Source organism: Oreochromis aureus, linkage group 15 (genome assembly GCF_013358895.1).
Source record: "Oreochromis aureus strain Israel breed Guangdong linkage group 15, ZZ_aureus, whole genome shotgun sequence".
In the NCBI taxonomy this organism is placed as follows: domain Eukaryota; kingdom Metazoa; phylum Chordata; class Actinopteri; order Cichliformes; family Cichlidae; genus Oreochromis; species Oreochromis aureus.
Window position 1 is genome coordinate 25,965,588 of NC_052956.1, and position 18,960 is coordinate 25,984,547.

Below are 18,960 nucleotides of genomic sequence, written 5' to 3' on the forward strand. Positions count from 1 at the left end.
CAGGTCACCAGAGAACTTCAATCTATACACCTAAAACCACAAACCAGGCGAGAAATTTGGGTGTAGTGATGGATGCAGACCTAAACTTAGAAAAACACATTAAGACAATAACAAAATCAGCTTACTATCACCTCAAGAATATTTCAAGGATAAAAGATCTGATGTCTCAACAGGACCTGGAAAAACTAGTCCATGCATTCATCTTCAGTAGGCTTGATTACTGTAACAGCATCTTTACAGGTCTACCTAAAAATCAGTCAGACAACTACAGCTCATTCAGAACTCTGCTGCTCGAGTCCTCACTAAGACCAAAAAAGTGGACCACATCAGTCCAGCTCTGAGGTCTTTACACTGGCTGCCTGTCTGTCAGAGGATAGACTTTAAAGTTCTGATGCTAGTCTATAAAGCTCTGAATGGTTTAGGACCAAAATACATCAGTGACCTCCTGACCCAGTATGAACCTTCCAGATCTCTCAGGTCATCTGGATCCGGTCTTTTATCAGTTCCCAGAGTCAGAACCAGACACGGAGAAGCTGCATTCAGCTTTTATGCTCCTTATATCTGGAACAAACTCCCAGAAAGCCTCAGATCAGCTGAAACACTCAGTTTATTTAAATCCAGGTTGAAGACTCACCTGTTCTCTGCTGCATTTGAATAAAGCACCAAATCCACACTTTTAAGCTTAAATTCCAAAACTTACATTTTAACTACTGATTTTATCTACTGTTTTGATTTTTGATTTTATATACTGTTTTGTTTGTTTGTTTGTTTGCTTGTCTTAATCAATTTTAAATCATGCTTTTTATCTATTTTGTTTTTAATGTCTCTGTAAAGCACTTTGAATCACCTTGTTGTTGAATTGTGCTATACAAATAAATTTGCCTTGCCTTGCCTTGCCTAATGATTAAATGCAAAGAGGTCTATTAACACATAGTGACTGAAGAAGAACTGCCCAGTGCATCATGGGAATCCCCCAGCAGCTTACTACACCTATTGCAGCATAACTAAGGGAGGATTCAGGGTAATCTAATCCAGCCCAAACTATATGCTTTAGCAAAAAGGAAAGTTTGAAGCCTAATCTTAAAAGTAGAGATAGTGTCTGTCTCACGAAACCAAACTGGAAGCTGGTTCCACTAAAGAGGGGCCTGAAAGCTGAAGGCTCTGCCTCCCATTCTACTTTTAAATTCTCTAGGAACAACAAGTATCCTACAAGTAATAAATGCATGAGCTAGTTTTTCATCATCACTCTGAGACTCCTCAGCCTCCCTGGGAAAGTCTATGCCAGGGTGCTGGAAAGGAGAGTTCGTCCGTTAGTCGAACCTCGGATACAGGAGGAACAATGCGGTTTTCGTCCTGGTCGCGGAACACTGGACCAGCTCTTTATCCTCTCGAGGATACTTGAGGGTGCATGGGAGTTTGCCCAACCAGTCTACATGTGTTTTGTGGACTTGGAGAAGGCATTCGACCGTGTCCCTCGGGGTGTCCTGTGGGAGGTGTTGCGGGAGTATGGGGTGTCTGGCCCACTGTTACGGGCCATTCAATCCCTATACAACCATTGCAAGAGTTTGGTTCGCATTGCCGGCAATAAGTCGGACTTGTTTCCGGTGGGTGATGGGCTCCGCCAGGGATGCCCTTTGTCACCGATTCTGTTCATAATTTTTATGGACAGGATTTCTAGGCGCAGCCAAGTGGCGGAGGGCTTTCACTTGGTGGCCTCAGAATCTCATCTCTGCTTTTTATGGATGATGTGGTTCTGATGGCTTCATCGGGTGGGGGCCTCCAGCTCGCACTGGAACAGTTCGCAGCCGAGTGTGAAGCAGCGGGAATGAGGATCAGCACCTCCAAATCTGAGGCCATGGTTCTCAGCCGGAAAAGGGTGGAGTGCCCACTCCGGGTCGGGATGAGTTCCTGCCCCAAGTGGAGGAGTTCAAGTATCTCGGGGTCTTGTTCGCGAGTGATGGGAGAAGGGAGCCGGAGATCGACAGACGGATTGGTGCTGCGGCTGCAGTGATGCGGACGCTGCACCGGTCCGTCGTGGTGAAGAGGGAGCTGAGTGTAAAAGCGAAGCTCTCAATTTACCGGTCGATCTACGTCCCGACCCTCACCTATGGCCACGAGCTGTGGGTAGTGACCGAAAAAGAACGAGATCAGCGGGTACAAGCGGCAGAAATGAGCTTCCTCCGAAGGGTGGCTGGCCTCTCCCTTAGAGATAGGGTGAGAAGTTCGGCCATCCGGGAGGGGCTCAGAGTAGAGCCGCTGCTCCTCCACATCGAAAGGAGCCAGTTGAGGTGGTTCGGGCATCTGACAAGGATGCCCCTGGGCGCCTCCTGGGTGAGGTGTTCGGGCATGTCCCACCGGGAGGGCCCTGGGCAGACCCAGGGCGCTGGAGAGATTATATCTCTCGGCTGGCCTGGGAACGCCTTGGTGTTCCCCGGATGAGCTGGAGGAGGTGGCTGGGGAGAGGAGGTCTGGGCTTCTCTGCTTAGGCTGCTGCCCCCGCGACCCGACTTCGGATAAAGCGGATGAGGATGGATGGATGGACTCTGAGACAGGATATTTCTCATTTTAGAGATATTGCACAAATGGAAGAAAGCAGTCTTACATATTTGACCATATCCTGGTCATAAATGACTCCAAGGTTCCTTACAGTGTTAATGGAGGCCAAGGTAATGCCATCCAGAGTAAGAATCTGGTTAGATACCATCTTTCTAAGATTTTCAGGGCCGAGTACAATAACCTCAGTTTTATCTGAATTTAGTAGCAGAAAATTAGAGGTCATCCAGGTCTTTATGTCTTTAAGACATTCCTGCAGTTTAACTAATTGGTGTGTGTCACCTGGCTTCATGGATAGATAAAGCTGGGTGTCATCTGCATAGCAGTGGAAATGTATGCTATGCCTTCTGATGATACTGCCGAAGGGAAGCATGTATAATGTAAACAGAATTGGTCTTCGCACTGAACCCTGTGGAACTCCATAATTAGCCTTAGTGTGTTAAGAGGACTCTCCATTTACATGAATAAATTGGAGTCTATTAGATAGATATGATACAAACCAATGCAGCACAGTACCTGTAATGCCTACAGCATGCTCTAATAGTTCTGATAAGATATTATGGTTGACAGTATCGAACACCGAGGTCTAGCAGGACAAGCACAGAGATGAGTCCACTGTCGAGCGAAATTTGTGTTAAGAGTCGCCAGAGGGAGTGGACGCTGGTGCGTTGTGGCTGCCGCTGCTCTCTCTACATACTGTCTATACTTAGTGCTTAATATAGCTACAAAAGTTTATTTTTATTCTCTTGGATCTTGTTTGCTGTACTGGTGTCACCCCAAAGAACTGTGCTGTATTGGACATGCCTTTTTCAGACCTTAAATTAGTTTTATTCCCTGTTAGTCTCCCACTGTACAAAAATAAACAAAACCTAAAAAATAAACAAATAAACAAAAGAATGGTTCAGACCCTTCCAATCTAAATAATTTCAGGCCAATTTCAAATCTGCCTTTCTTAGCCAAAATTCTGGAAAAGACAGTGGCTGCACAGGTTCATAGACATCTCACTGGAAATAACTTGTACGAAGAGTTTCAGTCTGGCTTCTGTTCATTTCATAGTACAGAAATAGTTCTAGTAAAATTCACTAATGATCTTCTAGTTGCAGCTGACTCTGGACTCATCTCCATCCTCATTCTCCTTGACCTTACAGCAGCTTTTGACACTATCTCCCACCACATCCTTCTTCATAGATTAGCATCTATTGGCATCAATGGTACAGTACTCGCCTGGTTTACCTCTTATCTCTCTGGACGCTTACAGTTTGTTCAATTACTCACTCACAGATCACAGTCTACTCCAGTTAATTCCGGTATACCCCAAGGCTCTGTCCTGGGTCCTTTACTTGTTATCATTTATCTCCTACCTCTAGGTAATATTTTCAGGAAGCATAACATCCAGTTTCACTGCTACGCAGATGGCACACAACTCTACCTATCCTCAAAACCCACAGCTACTCTCCCACCCACATCCATTTCTTACTGTTTAAGTCAAATCAAGGTCTGGTTTACTTACAACTTTCTTAAACTTAATAGCAATAAAACAGAATTCATTTTAATAGGCACCAAATCAAAACTGACTAAAGTGCCAACCAGAAGTCTTTCATTATCCATTGATAACTCTGTTGTCACACCCTCCTCTCAGGTTAAGAGTCTTGATGTCATCCTCGATAGCACTCTTTCCTTCACAGCACATATAATTAATATCACTTGGTCTTCCTATTTTCATCTCTGTGATATTAACCGCCTTCGTCCTTCACTCACTGTCCTTATCTTGTCCTTATCTTCAACGTTATGCTGCTCTGTTGTATGTTAATTGCCCCTTGGGGATAAATAAAGTCTTCTGATTCTGATTCTGAATGCTCTTGTCACATCTCGTTTAGATTACTGTAATTCTCTTCTCTATGGTCTACCTCATAAATCTCTCCATAAATTGCAGTTAGTTCAAAACACAGCTGCTCGTATTATTTCCAGAATTAGATCCACTAAACATATACAACCTGTTTTTAAGCAGCTCCAATGGCTTCCAGTTCACCCCCATGTCAATTTCAAGATCCTGCTTCTTACTTTCAAAGCGCTTCATAACTTCACTCCTCCATATTTATCTGATCTTCTCCATACATACTCACCCCCTCGTACACTTCGCTCTTCTTCAGCTTCCCTTCTGTCTGTTCCACCTGCTCGCCTGACTACCATGAGACTTTAGTTGTTCTTCCCTGACACTTTGGAATGTACTTCCACCAGATCTCCGGACCACAATCTCAAAACCCATCTATTCAGAATTGCATGCACCTGATTCTGTCTTAGTCCATATTTACCTTGCTCAGCTTTTATACTTTCATGCTTGTTTTTTTTTTCTCTTTACTTTATGCATAAATTTTATTTGCCATGTTTTATTATATTGTATTGTTGCTATTGTTGACATTGAGGGTCTTAAAGGCACCTATAAATAACATTTATCATTATTATTATTATTATTGTTGTTGTTGTTGTTGTTGTTGTTATTACTATCAGAGGCCATAACAAGATCATTTATAAGACATTCCTCTGCAGGTGATCTGTTAGCTGTAGTTTAACTACTGCCAGCTTGAAGGCCTGTGGTACATGCCGATTATTAGAGACAGGTTGATCATTTTTAAGATTGAAGCATTAATTAATGGTAGGACTTCTTTGAGCATTTTTGTAAGAATGGGGTCTAAAAGACATGTTGATGGTTTGGAGGAAGTAATTACTGAAGTTAACTCAGAAAGATCAATTGAAAAAAAAAGACTAAATGAATATCAATGGTACTGAAAGTAGCTGTAGATAATGTTACATCTGTGATTGTGAGTCATTATGATTATGAGTCTTTTTTTTTGTGTGCTCTGATTTTTTTTTGTCAGCCTGACTACAGTGCTGAAGAGAAACCTAGGGTTGATCTTATTTTCTTCAATCAGTGATGAACAGCAAGATTCTCTAACTTTACGGACAGCTTTCTTATAAAGCAAGAAAACTATTTCTCCAGGCTCTGCCAGTCTAAATGTCTGTCCACAGGGTGTGTGGCGTGTTATGGAGGGAATCTTCCTTTTTACATCTTTATTTGATATTCACTCTGCTGCTGTGCATGATGGATGTCCTTTTATTCAGCTGTCCTTTTCTTTTACAAATATGAATGTGTTCTCCCTTAGAATAAAGAATAAACCTGCAGGCCTATGTGAGCTTATAATGATGTTCTTAGTTTATACACTGCCTAAGCTTATTAACAGCATGTGTTTGTATGTAAATATAATTACACTGTATTTTACATAAAATCTGAACATGTAATGATGCCCATAGCCTCAGACCGTGTTACTACATGTTACTGACATGTCTGTAATTCTGAGCAGTCCATGAAGAACTTTATTAAAGCCGAGAGTCTGAACTTCACTGATGGTCTGAGAGTCTGAGGTGAAGCAAAACTACAAGAAATAAATCATATGTAACACTGCTGTGACACTTTAACCCCCGATAGCACGAGAGGAACCACAACAGGAAGCTGACACGACAGATAATACAAAATGATTTTTATCAGCAAGCACACAGACACAGAGCCTTTAATCTTACAGCACCAACCCCTGAATGTTATTAAGCTCTGTCTCCACAAGAGGTATAAATAAAGTTCAGTGTGAATAAAGATGAGGTGACGAGGCCTTCAGGACAAAAATGGAAAAATTCAGACTTTTATTTTTTATCACAGTGTGAGAGGAAGCTGAGACAAAGAGCGGACGTCACAGTGATGTGTGCTGGGCCGAGCACACACACACACACACACACACAAAGGGCAGGGTAAAGAGGAAGGCTCGTGCTAAGGTTTCTCACTGCTTCGTATTTCTCTTTAATCACAGCGTTTAGTGTTTGTTGGATGCTGTGCAGCTGCATCATTGCCCTCGTCATCCTCGTCCTCACCTGTGCGGGATCAGCAGCCAGCTTCATCATTCACCGCCACACCTGTGAGTTTTCTCTGATTGGAGCTTTTGCTGTAACGCTGACTCGGACAGTCAGACCTCAGCTTCTCTTCGCGTTCCTCTGAAGACTGTTTTTACAACGTTTCAGGCTGGAAACAGAGGCTGAAGCTCAGAGGTGGCACTTTGAACCTTCAGGTGTGTTTTTCCTGCTTTTCAGTAAGTTTGGGGTTAAACTCTGTCAGATGATGTAATGTGTGATATTTTTTAGATAAGATCAGGTGTGGTGCAGCGAGGTGTTTTCTGTTGATTTATCTCGAAAAGATTGAACCGATAAGAAGAAGTTTCCCTGCGACCTGTTACCCTTCAGTCAGCTGCTCGCACGAGCGCAGAAACCACACAGTAAAATCATCTTCACTGCATCAGGAACAAAGTTTAATCAAAGAGAAACCGAGTCCGTCAGCTGTGCAACATCTCTGCAGCTCAGAAACATAGTTGTTAAATCTCTCCGAGATAAAGTTTGTGCTCACTGAAAGGAGAGGTTGCGACCACGCTCGCCGTCACCTCCAGGTTAACAACCTTCAACAGAAACATCAGGGCAGATAGTAAATGTATTTTTTTTTTTTTTTACTTTATTCAAGTTTTTACCAAAAAATTAGATTTTCTGAGAATCAGATTTTTAAACTTTGAAAAATAAAGAAAAAAACTGTTAAAATCAGTTCATGTTTTCTGCAGCCTGAACTTCTCCACACGTCAGAAACAAGAAATACTCAATCACCTTTGGCCTGCCTGAGTGCGGGTGAGGGGCTGCTCTCAGAAGGACTCTGAGTATAAAAGTGCAAGTAGAGGGCGAGGCAAACTCCAAACTGTCCTGAACTGCTGGCTCACATTTCTGCACAAGCAGAAGCGAAATCTTCCCATGATTCTCGGCGCGATGGCGGGACGGCGATGCGACATCTGTGTCATGCAGGTTAAACTGATCTTAAAGGAGAAATAAACAGTTCCTCAAACGCCTCAGGTTCCTGCTCCGCACTTCTGCTCCCAGCAGCCCTTGGCTCTAATTTGTCCCCTTAGACTTCCCGTATTTCAAATGTCACCTGCGGGGAAGCGAAAGGTCCAGAAGACCTCAGGCGATTTCATACACCATGCCACCCGAAGGACACACGCAGCAGAACGTTGGACGTGCGAGCTTGGGAAACAGCCCCTTTATTTAAAGCACGAAGGCACTAATCAAATAAAATAATCAATTAAAAACCTAATAAAGATATAAAAGGAAGACTGTCGAATGAAAAATGTAGACTTCACTATTAAGTTTAATTTTATTTATATTTTTATTTATATCAAATCACAACAAAAGTTTAAAAGGTAATAAATAAATACATTAATTTAATCTAAGAAAATAATAAAGATAGAAGAAAATAGAAAACAATAATTCAAACTAAATCAGACTATAACACAAAACGTAAAAAAATGAAGTTTAAAAGAAAACTAAAGGTATAAAAAGTGAAATATGATGCAAAATAAAATAAAGCATACTGCAGAACAAATAAGAATAAATTACACAAAGGTAAAAAGATCATAACGATATAAAAATGAAAATAAATGAAATAAAAATGAAAAATGAAATTATATTAAAAAGATGATGAAAAAAAAGCTACTTTCAGCTGCTCCCTTACTCACACGGGGTCAAATAAAATTCAATTAAGTTAAAAATTAAGTTAAATTGAATTACATGAAATGTAATTCAATTTAATTAAAAAAGTTCAATTCAATTCAATAAAGTTAAAAGGACTCGCGCCTTTTTTCTGCACGCAGCGTTTCGTGACATTTGGACATTTATTGACGTCTAACTGCATCTGATGGTAAGGAGGAAGTTCTCTTATTTACAGGAAGCCCATCGATAAACAAACACACCTGAGCCTGTCAGGTAGACCAACACTTGGCTCTTTCTGCTCAACTTTAATCTTCGATATGAAGATAAAAATGTGAATATATGAAGAAGATGAACAGGGGGAGGTGTTCGTTAGCATCTTGTGATTGTGGGGGAAGTAATTGAGGGGGAAACCACGCTTGCATGAAGTGGGTCACTCGCTGTCTCTGACCTGTTTTCTGCAAACTTCCTGCAAACGCTCAAACACCTAAAACGGCATGACGTGTTGCAATGGCACCGCAATGAGGATGTCTTCATCAAAGTTTACCAGCAGCTGCGCCACTTTTACATGTTTAACATGTCAAAGTCTTGTTCAGGTTTCAGGACTCACCGCTCAGTGGGGACGAGTCAGAGCGAGAGCGAGTGCTGAAATCTGGAGGCTGCAAAGTGTGTCACTCATTAACATCTCAAAGCTTTTGTGACTTGCACTGTCTGACGTGAACGTTTGCTCTTTAAAAATCACTCCAGACTTTCCTCAGACACTGTTTCCATCTCACTCTACAGTAAAAACTCAGTGACACGTACCTCAGTCTGTGCTATAACTGACACTTCGAGCTTAGAGCACATCGAGCTTAGAACGCAAACGAGGGCCCGGAGCCTTGCGGGGTTCTTGCCTAGTTTATGATGACATGATGACATAACGATCACGTCACAGTGCAGGAACATGAGCGTAACACATGCAGAGAACAGCAGCGGAAAACAAAAATGAGATAAAACCTCTGATGAGGTGGAAACTACTGATTCCTCAGAGGGAGACGATGAATAAACAGGAACATGTAGTGTATTCGAGTGGACAACGGGACGTTTCAAAGAAACAAGCTGTGGCGCTTACACCCACAGTGAGGCTTTATCACTGTGATTGCATCAAAGTCACCAAAACCAGTTTTTAAATTAATGAATAAGAAGAGTCACTGTGGTATTTTGAAATGCTGTTTCATCAGCCTAAAACACGCCTGCTTCAAGTTATGGTAATGGTGTGACACTTAGTTTTTGAAGTTTGGTTAGTTTAGTTAAATGGTAAATGGCCTGTATTTGTATAGCGCTTTACTAGTCCCTAAGGACCCCAAAGCGCTTTACACATCCAGTCATCCACCCATTCACGCACACATTCACACACTGATGATGGCAAGCTACATGTAGCCACAGCCACCCTGGGGCGCACTGACAGAGGCGAGGCTGTTAAAAGTTAAAGTTAAAAGAAATACTGCGCTGGTTTGAGTTATTTCTCTCTGATAGACTCCAAAAAAACAGAGTCATCCTCACACACTGAGTCCCACAGGGTTCTGTCCTGGGACCAATATTTTTTCACATCATACATGCATGAGAGAGAGGAAGTAGGAAGAGCAGGCAAGAGCGAAAGGGAATGTTTGAAGACGGTAGTGAGACCTGCTGTGATGGATGGTTTGAACATGTGCAGAGGAAGGAGAGTGGATATATTGGACAAAACATAAGATGGAGCTGCCAGGCAAGAGGAAAAGAGGAAGACCTCAGAAGAGGTCTTTGGATGTAGTGAAAAAGGACATGCAGAGGGTTGGTGTTACAAAGGAAGATGCTGGGAGGCCGAGAAGATGAAGGCACATTGTCTGACGACAGCCTAGAGAGAGCAGCTCAGAAAGGAAGAAGAAGAAGAAAATTCTCTTGGGCAATACCATTAGAAACATCGTGTCTCAGAGCGATGATAAAAACGAGTTAGTGGATTTATTATTTGTAGGATACTTGAGGTTCCTAGAGTATTTAAAAGTAGAATGGGAGGCAGAGCCTTCAGCTCTCAGGCCCCTCTTCTGTGGAACCAGCTTCCATTTTGGATTCAGGAGACAGACACTATCTCTACTTTTCAGATTAGGCTTCAAACTTTCTTTTTTGCTAAAGCATATAGTTAGGGCTGGATCAGGTGACCCTACACCTGAACCAGCCCTTAGTAATGCTGCTAAGTTTTGCAGAGATGCAGATGAAGAACGTGGATTTTATTTAATTTTATTAAGATACAGAACTCAGTCTTGATTAATGTGCAAACTGAAGAAGCTATAGCATCCACACGGCTTCTTCATCGTGTGTCCTCAGGGCTTCCTCTTGCTATCGTCTTTGTTTCACTGTGAGTCCATCAGACACGTTTGCTGTAGTTTGATGTTTTATCTCTGCTTCCTTTATAGTGAACGAAGATATACTACTGTGTAGAGGATTTGATGTCCAACCAATCGCACACCATGGAGATGCCCGACCCAGAATATGACTATAATAGCAGTGAGTTGTTCGAACCCTGTCCTTTTCAGAAAAACCAGAGTGTGGCGCAGGTGATTGGCCCATACATCCACTCCATCATCTGCATCCTGGGCCTCATAGGAAACAGCCTGGTCATTGTCACCTACGCCTTCTACAAGAGGACCAAGTCCATGACTGACATCTACCTGTTCAACGTGGCCATCGCCGACCTTCTGTTTGTGTTGGCGCTGCCATTCATTGTCTACAACGAGCTGTGGTCATGGCCGATGGGGCAGGTGGCCTGCAAGCTGCTGCGCGGCTCTTACAGCGTAAACCTTTACAGTGGCATGCTGCTGCTCGCCTGCATCAGCACCGACCGCTACATCGCCATCGTCCAGGCTCGGCGCAGCTTCAGACTGCGCTCGCCGTCATACAGCCGCATCATCTGCGCCATCATCTGGATCTTCGCTATACTCATGTCCGTCCCCACCTTCTACTTTTACAACTGGTATGAGCCGTCACACACCAAGGGCTTGATGTGGGACAATGATAACCAAACCCAGATCCAGAGCTCGACTCCTGAGTATGTCTGTGCGTTCAAGTTTGAAGACACAAAAAGAGCACAGGAGGTGAAGGTGGCCATTCCCAGCACCCAGATCAGTGTGGGTTTCTTCCTGCCACTCTTCATCATGATTTTCTGCTATAGTGCCATCATTGTCACCCTGCTGAAGGCCAAAAACTTGCAGCGGCACAGAGCAGTGCGGGTGGTGCTGGTGGTTGTGGCCGTTTTCATTATCTGCCACCTACCCTACAACATAGTGCTGCTGTACGACACGGTAAACCTGTTTCAGGAAAGCCCATGTGGCGAGGCAGACATAATGGAGATAGCCCTGACAGTGTCGCAGACCATTGCTTACATGCACTGCTGCCTGAACCCACTGCTGTACGCCTTTGTGGGAGTGAACTTCAGGAACCACTTCAGAAGGATCTTCAGGGACCTGTGGTGTCTTGGAAAGAAGTACATGGCCCCACGCCGCTTCTCCAGAGTCACCTCCGACTTCTACATGTCCTCCACTCGGCGCTCGATGGATGGGTCCAGCAACAGTGGCGCTTCTTTCACCATGTGAAGACATTTATGGGTTGATCTCTGAAGCTTCAGGTCTTTAACACAGAACCCCATTCATGTCTGTTGAACCAACAAGATTCTTCAAGATAAAGATATCTAACCCCATGCTGCACCTCTTGTTCTACTTCATTATTTTAATCTTGAAATAGTCCAACTCCTGCATTTTCTTTCTTTTGTGATTATTTTGTGAGTGATGACTGAAGACTATTCTCCTGCAGAGTCTCCTGCTGTCTGTACTACACAAATGAAGCCCAGAGCTCATCATCTCCTGCAACTGCAGATGATGAGCTCTAAGCGAGGATAAAAATGACCTTGAAGAGTTTCTCTGACTGATGTGTTCCTGAAAAGACTGATGGCGACTCAAAACTTCCTGTCCTCTGAAGGTCTCAGAAAGGATGCTGAAACAGACTCTCATGTTCAGTCCTGCACAGCTAAATTATTCCTGTGCTCAGGTAAAATAGCCATGTAACCTGCATATGCACCAATAATCAGCTGCCTCACCAGTGAGTTCCTCCTCCCACAGCTGAACTACACCTCCTGGTTCTGCTCATGAACCAGTTCTCCACCTGCTGCAGCTTCTTGTTAGAGAGACCCTCCAGAACAGAACGAGAACTAAACCCACTGTAATCATGAGAACTAAGAACCCCGACAACAAACACATTAATTTTCAAATTAAGAGTGAGGGGGATTGTCCAATCCACAACACACCTGGTCAGCTTGCTGTGGTAAACTCAGACCAACACCTTCCAGCTCCGTTTGGTCTCCTAAACGTCGTCAGAGTGGAAACCAACATGTCATGAAAATGTCTGTGATTGCTTTGTGAAAAGTTTCAATTAGCTTTTTTTTATTGGAATCACTGATTCAGATTCATAAATGATGGCCAGCATGGCCTGAAGTACTGGTCATCGGGGTCAGTGGTAAAGCTTAGAGTTTGGTCTTGTTCGAGCTAGATGATCAATGTAACAGTGATTCTGTCATGTAAGTGTGTCACACAGTAAGATATCCATAAAAAGGGACGAGCCTAACCCCTGACCCTAGGCATGTTTTAAATCCCTTTTTAACGTTTTATACTTAAGAATTTATGTTTATGTAAATTTGCTGTTTGCCATTTCATTCATATCAGAGTTGTGTGAGTAGTCTGCATTGATGCAAATGTGTAATCCTAATCTGCTCACGGGTGATTTCCAGGATTAAGAACTGAAACTTTTCAGAGGTTTTCACATCCTCATTTAAGCCGTGATGAAATCCAGTTTTTCAGTTTTAATTTCGTCTCAAGGCACAAACATTTAGAAAACTCTGCTTTTCTTCATATCCAACTCTTATTTGTTGTGATTCCTATCATTCTTTTTTTTAACTTCCTGTTCATACCTGAGTTCATTTTTATGACAATGAATGTATCCTTTGAATGTAATATTACAGCTTAGCTGTCAGATTTGTGCCTTTCAGAATAAATGTTTATTTAGTCTATATCTACGAGTTTTTATTTTAACGTCTCTGTCATTCTGTGGCTCAACACTAGGTGGCGCCTTTTACAGAACTTTAACGGGATTTAAAGCTCTGGAGTTTAAAGGACGTTTACTGATTTCCTTTTAAAGGAGTATTTTCTTTGTTGTACTTAGAGTTCGACTCCACAAAAACAAATGGCACAGAACAGGACAAATCTGTGAATCCATGAGACTGTGTGGATAACTCGGTGAAATCACACTAATTAAAACAGAATTATGATCAAATTAAAGAAAAACATCAATATTTATAGACAACACTGAGCTAGAAATGAGGGTTTTAATCTATTGTGATATTGTGTAATCATCATTTATACTGTCCTTCATGGCGGCCTCCCTGCGCACCCTCGACCTCTTTCAGCACTGATGCTGTTTTAAGGATGCACTGGCACTGTGCACAGCTCTGCTTACAGCTCTGCTGACAGTGTAACACTAGACAGTGAATTCACTGTGTTTAATGCATCTTTTAGCCTTTATCTGAAGAGATTGGAGTCTATCTCTTTACTAACTGGACCTCTGGACTTCACATACTAAAGCATCAGTGTCAATGTTCTGTCACCTGTCCTGCCCCCTGATAAATAATGAGACCACGTCTGTGTATTGAGTTCATGTGCATGAATCAGAAGGACGAATGTGAATGATATGACCACACTGAGGACAAACTGTGGATATGTGAGCGTATTAAATCAGACTGATGCACGAGTGGAAAACAGACTGTCCAACACTGGAGTGTGAAAGTCACAACCTTCATGTACTGATTTGTTTCTGGGCCTGAATTTTCATCAGTCCACTGTCACACTGCAGTGATACAAACGTATGGTATATTTGAAGTGATGTTTTCTACTCTTTATTGTACGGTGTGTAACATTTTCACTGCTAGGTGTCAGTAAACTTCAGATTGCAGTTAACTGAATACCCCATAATGCTCACGACCACCAGGTCTTTTAACTGCTGTTTGTATAAATATTAGGGGTGCAACCAGTGTTGCCAACTTAGCGACTTTTTTTCTAAAAAGCGACTAGTGACAAATCTGGCGACTTTTTCTGGTGTTATTGGAGACTTATTTATGACGACTTTTTGACGTGAAAGCGCGTATCGCCCTTACTCTCAACAAGCAGCGGTGCTGCCATGGGCACCTCACCCGTGCCAAAGCGCTCACAGGCGGAGGGTAGTCCTCCCCCAGCTGCTATCAGGGCAGGAGATGTTCACACCTATGCGTCCAAATGGCAAATGAATTGCGCATGAATGAAGCCGCTACTCCCGCACTGACTGTAACGCAGTCAGTTCTTCTTTTACTGTTATGCTGTTTTGTGGATCACAAGGTTTAAAACTACTTATAAACACACACAAACACAAAGTAACTCCACCAGAGTGCCTATTTCGGTCACTTTTGCGGTCCAAGCCGGATAAAGGTGCAGGTTGGAATTGTGACATTAAAAAAAAACAATAATTGCTAAAAGAAATTTAATTTGTAGTTCTAAATAAACTCTAAATGCATTTAGGACGTGCTTTACTCACTTTATGTCTCGTTCCACGTTGTTATTTCTCTCTTCAACAACGTAGGTTACAATTACATTAGCATAACCAATTATGCAAATTAGGCGATGACATAATTTAGCGACTTCTAGCAACTTTTAGGACAGCCAATAGCGATTTTCCTTACTGAGGAGTTGGCAACACTGGGTGCAACAATACACAAAATTCACGGTTCGGTTCGGTTCGATACTTTGGTGTCACGGTTCGATATTTTTTCGATACAAAACAATGTTCATGCCTTTTTAATTTGTTATTTATTAAAATTATAAATATATATTTTAACTCAAAAGTACAGTTTTTAAATTTAATGTTGCTGAAACAACAAAATAATAAAAAAATAAATCTATCAGATCGAGAAATCACTCATCTTTGGAAAAGAGAGTTTATTACAGAGAAAGGGCTCTTTCCAAAATAAAAGCTATACTATACGCTTCTTCTGGGGTATATTCTCAGCAGCATATTAAACATATCAGGTCCCCATAAGGAGAATGTGCTAACGGCTGTCTAAATGACTCGGGTAAAGTTTGTAGCATGCGTGCTTGTTGTTTTTGTCTGCTTCCACTTGTCTTTGCACTAGGACAGGGGTCTGCAACCTTTAACACCCAAAGAGCCACTTGGACCCGGGTTCCACGCAAAAGAAAACACTGGGAGCCGCAAATACTTTTTGACATCTAAAATGAAGATAACACTGTATATATTGTTTTTTACCTTTATGCTTTGTGTGAACAACTAAGGTGTGTTGCTTATGAAATCCATGAAGTGCTACAGAGAAAATTACATTTTATTTATGTAATTAACACATTTTGAACTCTTAAAGAAATATAACAAAAGGAAAGACACCCAGCTGAACTAAAATGATCCAGCAAACAAAAACTGTTGTGAGCCGCCACCCTTATATCGCCTTTGGGATTTTGGAGCCTTGACCTGACTTTTAAAAAATAACTGGAAAAAATCACTATGCTGCTAAAAGATGAAAAATAGATATTTGCAAAATTCTGCCTAAATATGTATTTTACCTGGTTACTGTGTGTGGCGGGGCGTGGTCTGCAGCGCCGCTGCAGGGGAGGCGGACGCACCTGAGCAGGACCCGCAATCACGCCTCACCGCCTTTACGTCTGTGCTATCTATGCTGTTGTGTTGGTATGTGTCGGGCTGTGAGCTGCAAAGCTACAGCCGGCTGTATGCGTACAGCAACCGTGTGTGAAAAGTGGTCAATAAAGAGATGCTGAAAAGCGTGTTCATACAAACATCGTCCGGTCTGCCGTGGTATGTTTACAATAAGACTTCTGCTCCTGAACCTCTGCGCACAGCGTGTTTGTTTTTAACATAGTTCACGGTGGAGAATAGCTGCTGACATAATGTGGATCCGAAGATCCATAATTGGCCTACCTGGGGTCGAAAGTCTCGATAAATGCACGGCGTTTCAGCGGGTATACCGGCTTCTGCGAGTGTGACTCTTATTTTGAGCGATGAAAAAATAATAGAATATAATTTTATTTTTATATTTCAATATCACAATAATCTTCCAATTTAGAACTACAAGTTAAAAAAGAACTAACATAAATAAAATACATTTCAGCTAATTTATTTTCCCAAACCACGTGGAGCCGCACTATGAAGACTAAAGAGCCGCGGGTTGCCGACCCCTGCACTAGGATGATGTCGGCGTAAATGTGCAGTCATATTCATTGTGTTCCCACTAGTGCTGTCAGCATTAATCTTGTTAAAATGACACTAACGCCATAACGCAGCAAATCTCCGTTAACAAGTTACAGCGGATCGCCCTGTGCCTGAGGCTGGACGGCGTCAACACGTTAATGAGCTAACTGCGCTAACGCACTAGTTCCCACCAATGTAATTGAGCACTGCGTGGCACATCCGACATACTGTTTTACTTTTGTCCATGACGCGCTTACCATCAGGGTCATGCTTCACATGAAAACCAAAATAGTTCCAAACGCCGGATCTGAATGAGGGTGGGGGAGGTTCAATTTCGGGTAGCGCTGAGGTAATTGCCATGTTGCAACGAGCTTATGTCTTGCTAGCTTGTGCTGCGCTCAGTGGCTCTGCACTTGACAGTGCAGCCTAGGCGGAGTAGTCGAACGCAGATCCACTGAGCGCTCAACACAGACAGAATCGTCAGAAGAAAAGTTGATAAAATAAATTAAAAATTTTGTATTGTTCGATACATATGCGTATCGAACCGAAAGCACTGTATCGAACGGTTCAATATCGATACGAGTATTGTTGCACCCCTAATAAATATATATATTTTTTACACACTATATTATAATGTTTTTGAATAATATCAGTACTCATCAACAATAAATCAGGCAATAAAAAAGGCACATGTTTCTTGCGCTTCTGCTCAGGATGAGTGCAATATCAAGTTCAATACAAATGCTAAACATCCAGCTAGGTTCAGAATGAGGTTTTGACCTCAGGGACTCACAAAAGACTTAATAAACATAAATGGTGATAATAACTATTTATTATCACTTTTCCTTTTAACAACTAAATGTAATTTTATTTACAAACACTTTAAATCCTGAGATAGGCTGCTTTTTACGGTGGCACTGAGAGGCCAAATGAACTGCAACTTCAGAAAACACCAGCAAAGAAAAACGCTGCAAAAGCACACAAAACACAACGGAAATAGGAAAAAACACAACAGAAATAGGAAAAAAGAAAACACAAATAGGAAAAAACACAACGGAAGTGTTTCTGGGGAGACAATAACCCGACAGACCAGTTGCAGGAACCAAAATAAGCTCCAGACCCCACGTGACTACCAGTCGTCATGTGACAATTTTGGCAGTAGTGATGGTAAATTCGATTCTTTTTACTGAATCGAGTTTGAATGAGTCACTCACCAAAATGAATCGGGTTTTTCGAGTCATTTGAGTCACTGAGTCACTGAGTCAGTTGCTCAGAGAGTGCAAAAAACAGATTTTCACTCAAACTTAATTTGTTTCTCTTTTTATGTAAATCCTGCTGCTAAGATGAGTGATTGAAAAAGAAAAACAACTATTTTATAGAGCAAAAAAATTAAGATTTTTTTTATTTTATTTTATTAGTATTTTCTTCAAATGTGTCAAATATATATTTTCTCATCTAAATAATTTAGTGAAATAGTGAATTTCTGATTATTTTACTTACATTATTGCAGCAGCAGAATGCGAGTCAGTCACAGTATTTATTTATTTTTTAATAGTGGTGGAACTGAGTTTTTTCCTTTAGTCTACTTATTATCTTTGCAAAATAAACAAAGTGTAGACTGAATGTTATATTGCATCAGTCAGACTATCAGACTTCATCTCAGGTAAAGGAGCGACTCTTCCAAGGTACCACACTCTGAGTTTCTGAATTTCAGCAGCTGTGAGCCAGGAGGGAGGGGTGAGTGAGTCGTATGTAGCATCCACTGAGCTGTTAGCCGGGGGGCGGTTATGCACCTTAATGCTGGTTGCCAACCAAGAAGAAGAAGAAGGAGAAGAAGCAGTTGTGACACAGGAGGGAGGGGATGAGTGAGTCCTGAGTGATTCGCTCATGCTACAATTCTGCTCAGGAAGGGAGGGGGTGAGTGAGTCCTGAGTGATTCGTTCATGCCACTATAGAGACTGACAGACCACGTGACTTTCGCGCATTGCATGCCGGGTACTAGTGGCAAAACAATCAAAGCAATGCATCAAACGCAAGCATTTGCAACACCGCAGAACGTTCATTCTCCGGTTCCAATACCTTCTTGCTTTTTCTTTGCCCCCCAAAAAAGGTATGTACAAACGAAGGAGAACAATGCCGGTCCGTACAAAGACAGACTTGATGAAAAGTCAAAGAAAAGATACGAGGAAAAAATCAAAGGAGTGAAAGGGTCAGACCCTTATGAGCACACAGAGTGGACAAAAGATGTTAGCGTGCTGCCCAACTTTCACCACACTCATAGTTATAATTATACGGTTCTTGGAGTGAGTGCATACACTCATGAAGTTTTTAGTAACTTCAGGTCACTGCAACAAGCCCAGGTACAGTTTACCGACGGATGGGTACAGGACCTTGAAATGCACCGTGTAGAACAAAAGACCATCGTACGAACAAAGGTAAGTTTACCAGTCTCACAAATCATCTTCATAAATACACATTCGTTAACCGTTTATTAATAGGACCTTTGAGCTCAACGGTAATTAATTAGTAGTGGAAATAATT

The 18,960-nt window shown here is 42.0% G+C and overlaps 1 protein-coding gene across 2 annotated transcripts; it reads left to right on the top strand.

Annotated features, from left to right (window-relative positions):
* The first annotated feature begins 6,361 nt into the window (after window positions 1-6,361).
* On the top strand, window positions 6,362-13,156 carry ccr6a (chemokine (C-C motif) receptor 6a). Of its 2 annotated transcripts, XM_031747517.2 has the most exons (3): window positions 6,362-6,515; window positions 6,619-6,665; window positions 10,548-13,156. In XM_031747517.2, the coding sequence occupies exon 3, from the start codon at window positions 10,581-10,583 to the stop codon at window positions 11,721-11,723; it is 1,143 nt and encodes a 380-aa protein (XP_031603377.2). In that variant the 5' UTR covers window positions 6,362-6,515; window positions 6,619-6,665; window positions 10,548-10,580; the 3' UTR covers window positions 11,724-13,156. The 2 variants fall into 2 exon arrangements, with proteins under 2 accessions (XP_031603377.2, XP_039454566.1); XM_039598632.1 differs by having other exon boundaries at window positions 6,362-6,686.
* Window positions 13,157-18,960: the final 5,804 nt, after the last annotated feature.

Coding starts and splice junctions, on each gene's coding strand:
- ccr6a (XM_039598632.1), top strand. CDS start 10,581: ATGTCCAACCAATCGCACACCATGGAGATGCCCGACCCAGAATATGAC.